Source organism: Camelina sativa, chromosome 2 (assembly GCF_030686135.1).
Source record: "Camelina sativa cultivar CO46 ecotype springtype chromosome 2, ASM3068613v1".
Taxonomy (NCBI): Eukaryota; Viridiplantae; Streptophyta; class Magnoliopsida; order Brassicales; family Brassicaceae; genus Camelina; species Camelina sativa.
Genome location: NC_141881.1, coordinates 9203027 through 9207651, shown reverse-complemented (window position 1 = coordinate 9207651; position 4625 = coordinate 9203027). Strand labels below are relative to the sequence as shown.

At 35.4% G+C, this 4625-nt stretch overlaps 1 protein-coding gene across 1 annotated transcript; it reads left to right on the top strand.

Moving 5' to 3' along the window:
- Window positions 1-1363: 1363 nt before the first annotated feature.
- LOC104722334 (zinc finger transcription factor YY1) lies at window positions 1364-3834 on the top strand. The gene is made up of 6 exons (XM_010440485.3): window positions 1364-1622; window positions 1710-1768; window positions 1866-2065; window positions 2171-2260; window positions 2406-2549; window positions 3066-3834. The coding sequence occupies exons 1-6, from the start codon at window positions 1531-1533 to the stop codon at window positions 3639-3641; spliced, it is 1161 nt and encodes a 386-aa protein (XP_010438787.1). The 5' UTR covers window positions 1364-1530; the 3' UTR covers window positions 3642-3834.
- The last annotated feature ends 791 nt before the right edge of the window (window positions 3835-4625 follow it).

Genomic DNA, 4625 nt, shown 5'->3' with positions numbered 1-4625 from the left:
ACAGTTATCCAAACAAAGTGGTTCCCTTTTTGTGATGTTCACTTGACAGTTTTTGCAAAGGGTTTTCTCTATAAAGGTAGATCAATGGATCTGCAAATCAATCCACCTTCTTACAACGATCTTATCTGCTATTCTTTTCCCCTACCGATTCTACTTTATTCTTGTTAAAATAGCTAACAACTTGTGACGAGCGGTTCAAGAAACTAACTTGGGGGCCGATGATGTTTAGCTAGCAATTCTGGTGGATCTGATGGCCAATGCAGCGGCTAAGAATTGTTTCATCTTCATGAGACGTCCTGTCATGCCCCGTTGTTAGAGTCTGCGTTCCATTATTGCTTCAATGCCAAAATATAGGATCAAGACGATTTGGTTCATGGCCATATTTTGGGCGGCAATCAATTCCATTTTATCATTCCTACTTAAAGGCGAATTGGAATTAGTCCTCTCTTGGGCTCTTTAGGCATTCATCGATCGTATGTTGGTGCTCGAATGCTGGTATCCGAATGACAACCTGCCGCTCGTCGATTTCATTCTATTTTAGGTGCAAATACCATGGATTTCTTTCTAGTTCATAGACAGAGAAGTCATCTCTCACATTAGTATATCAAAAATAGTATTTTTAACCGGTAAACACAATGTAAAATACTATATTTTATCCCGCGGTACACCGCGGAGCTATATTTTATTTCAGAAAAGAAAAATATAATTTAATTAGTAGACTAACTATATATATATATATATATATATGAGTATATGACTAATGTTTTGCATATTTTAAATCTTTATCCCTTATATTTATACATTAATTAAAATTTAACCTATGTTCTAGCATTTGATTAATAAAACTTAAATTTTTTGCTAATGTTGCTATAACCCGATTTGAAATAAACCTTATTTTATGAGATTTTTAACATTTATAAATCTAAAGATTCATAATATTTTAATTTTTATTAAGTTTAACATAGAAATAATCATTTTTTAAATGGTGTTAAAATATAAAAGGTATATTTATTTTATTTAATAATTTAGGTAGAACTAATTAGTTTCTATAAATACATATCAAATTTATTTATAACAATTAAACTAAAATTTATGGTATATGCTGCTCTAACAATTACAATGTATAACAATTAGTTTTTATTAAAAAAATAAATTTAAGTAAATATTTAATGTGAGTGGTATTCTCTATAAATAGTACTGAACTTCAGGATTTATTTCATAATTATCTCAAAAATGTATATATAGATAGTTTTTAGCGTCTAGAAAACCGGTAATCCATAATGTAAACCGGTCGACACAAAACGAGAAAGAACCAAGAATGAGGCCGATAGAGATGTTTTGTTAAAAACCCGGTCCAAGAACCGACATAAACAAAGTATTTATCGAACCGGGACTCCATCATCAAAGTACACAATTGCTTAAGGTCTTTCTCTCCGTTCTTTCCCCAGAACCCTAAATCATCATCCCGAAATTCCAAAACTCATCGTACTCAAAATCAACAAAGGAACCACCTTTCTACAGAGAAAATCGATGGAGCATCCCAACTATCCATATCAAAATCCTTTCGAGAGGCGTCCCATCCTTAAATCGAAAGCTCCTGCTGTGAAGTGGATCAAAGAGTGGTAATTTTCTGATTCCGTAACTTTTCAATTTTTAGAGGCTTATGCGCCCATGAACGGTCTCTTAGATTACGGCTTCGTAATGTTTAGGGTACCACAAGATATTGTTGCTACAGGTGGCAAGTGTTATCTTCACAAATGGGTTACAGGTGAGATTGATCGAAAACTATGATTTTTTATTTATCTATATTTTTTTTAATGTAATTGTATCATTATGTTATGTTTGTGTTGTTGTTCTTGGTACAGAGGACACTCTGAAGAGACTCAAAGAAAAGGAGAAAGAGCCTGATGTTCCAGAGCCTGAGCCAGAACCGACTACTGAGATTTTGTTTCTCTGCAGTTACGACGGATGTGGGAAGACTTTCTTTGACGTTAGTGCGTTAAGAAAACATTCTCACATTCATGGGGAAAGGCAATATGTTTGCAATCACGCAGGATGTGGAAAGGTAGTATAATAATTTAACCTCTTTTAGTTGGGTTTATTCACCCTGCTTAAAACATTCACTTTTATCATATATCAAGCCATCTGGTTTTTGTTTTTGCTGTAACAGAAATTTCTGGATAGTTCAAAGTTGAAGAGACATTATCTTATTCATACTGGAGAGAGGGCTTTTGTATGTACTTATGAAGGCTGTGGAAAGGTGATCGATTCTATTACTTTCAGTAGCCTGTTTTATTGGTATATATATGATATGCAATTAGGCAAGGGACCGTGTTACCTGTGAATAGTAACTTTCAAATTCATTCTCATGCTGTACACTTACATTCCGTAGATGATGGATGCAGGCATTCTCCTTGGATTTTAACCTCAGATCTCACATGAAGACTCATTCACAAGAAAATTATCACATCTGTCCATACAGTGGGTGTGGAAAGAGATATGCTCATGAATACAAGCTAAAGAACCACGTTATTGCCTACCATGAAAAGGTATCACTACTCAAATTTTCAATAATATTGTCATTAAATACTTTTCTTTTTTCTCTTGTGTTAAGACAGAGCGCTTCGTAGTCAGGGTCTAATCAGAGTTTAGTAGAAACTGTGTTGCTTTGGTGACTTCAATCTTATTTCTTTCGAATCCTGTGTCTTTATTTTTTACGCCTGGGTGTAGTTTTTCTTTGCTAGAGGTGGGTGTAACTACTCTTGTTAAGGCTTAAGTAATCTCACTCGATGCTAACTTCCTTTCTGGAGCATAGAATTCTATTTTTAATATAAGTTGCATTATTAGAATTCACACTATATAAATAGGTTGAAGTTGCAGAATCCAACAGTTCTTTAAATTCAATGATTCTGGTGTCAGAAGTATTCATTGTTAATACTTAAAGTGCACTGTGACAACGCATAGGCAGGACAATGCATTGGTTCTTTCATGATTACACCCTTATGTATTCATATTTGGAAGCTTCTTAGAACTTATCTCTCTAAATTTCACTACCTGTGTAACAGAATGGTGCTGGAGAGACGCCCAAATATACCCCACCCGCAGAGAAAGTATCGAGGACTGTCAAAACACCTGCAGCAGTTTTTGGTGCGTCTCCGGATCGACCATACGCATGCCCTTACGAAGGGTGTGAGAAAGCTTACATACATGAGTACAAGCTTAAGCTCCACTTGAAGAGAGAGCATCCAGGGCATTTACCAGAAGAGAACGCGGAGAACCCCACACTGAACAAGCACAGCGGCAATGACAGGAATGATATGGATAATGGGAGTGACCAAGATGTTTACAGGAAACACGCTAGTAATGGGAAAAACCAGACACATAAACAACAGAGCAGAACTAAGCCAAACATGAGGACACCACCAGCCAAAGTTGGAAAGAAAGGTTCAACCTCTTCGCCAGCCAAAGTGAGGATTGCAAATAAACCATGGCAAGCAAAAGAAGCTTTTGAAGAAGTAGACAGAGAAGAAGAAGAAGATAGCGAGGAGACAGAGGAAGATAGAGAGAATGTGGATGATGGCTGGAGGTTTGGCGAAAACAACGAGGATGATGATGATGAAGAGACAGAGTATGAAGACTAGCTTGAATTTCATCGAAGTCATAGGATACCTTTTATACTTCCCATATCTATATGCGATGAAGACTTTAGTAGAGTTGTTTCCTTTGCCTTTTACATTCTTCTTTCATTTTTTAAGCTTTGTACAGTGTTCTGATAACATTTTTGGAAGCTTTTCGAAAGCTTTTCTTATAAATTAAAATACTGAATCTCCAACATATCTTCTATGTCGTTATAACAAATGGAACAAGGAGTTTTGAATTATGTCTATGTATTTACATTTTTTAAGTAGAATAACGTTTCTTAATCTTGTTTATTGGCTCTTTTGATATTTTTTTGTGTTACAAATACAATAACTTTTGACTAAAAATCTTACATACCAAACTTTTTGAAAATTCCCAAAAGAAACAACCCTGTAACACATGACTTTTGTTAAAACAGTATTACGAAATCAACCAAGTTCAGTACAATATACATGGAAAACATTATATTTGCTTAGCCAAACTATTGTGCATCATAGCATATAGAGCCAGAACTTTGACTTCGTCTCACATGTCTTCCTATAAATGTCTCTGAACTTATATCTCTTCAAATTCTTTCAAAATAGGGGTAATTGCTTCGCACCTGACTGTGATAGCCATCTCGATACCATATTGGAGCTTTGTAACTAGTAGCCGGTTTTCCATCGCGTTAACGTTTTCCCAGTGTGCGGAGCCCCAACAAGAAAGGTGTTAGTATTGGGTCAATAATGCTAATCCCTCTTTTTGTGCTACTTCTACTCCTAGGGCAGGAAGAAGATAAGAAAGGGCGAAGCTTTCTCTTGGTTTCCCAACCTGTTGCTTCTAGAGACTGTCCTCTCTCGGCTACTACTAGGATCCCATATCCAACAAACCAACCTATAAAAAGAACATAAAAACCCCTTGTATAGTAGTTTTTTTCTTAAATCTTTCCAAAATAATAGTTTTCATCTATTTCATCATAGATCTAGGTTTAATTAGTTTACTTTCTA

Bases quoted from the DNA above. Each gene is read 5' to 3' on its own strand.
- LOC104722334 (XM_010440485.3), top strand. From the start codon at position 1,531: ATGGAGCATCCCAACTATCCATATCAAAATCCTTTCGAGAGGCGTCCC. The intron at 2,066-2,170 runs GTAGTATAATAA...TTGCTGTAACAG, and splicing joins ATCACGCAGGATGTGGAAAG to AAATTTCTGGATAGTTCAAA. The intron at 2,261-2,405 runs GTGATCGATTCT...TGATGGATGCAG, and splicing joins CTTATGAAGGCTGTGGAAAG to GCATTCTCCTTGGATTTTAA.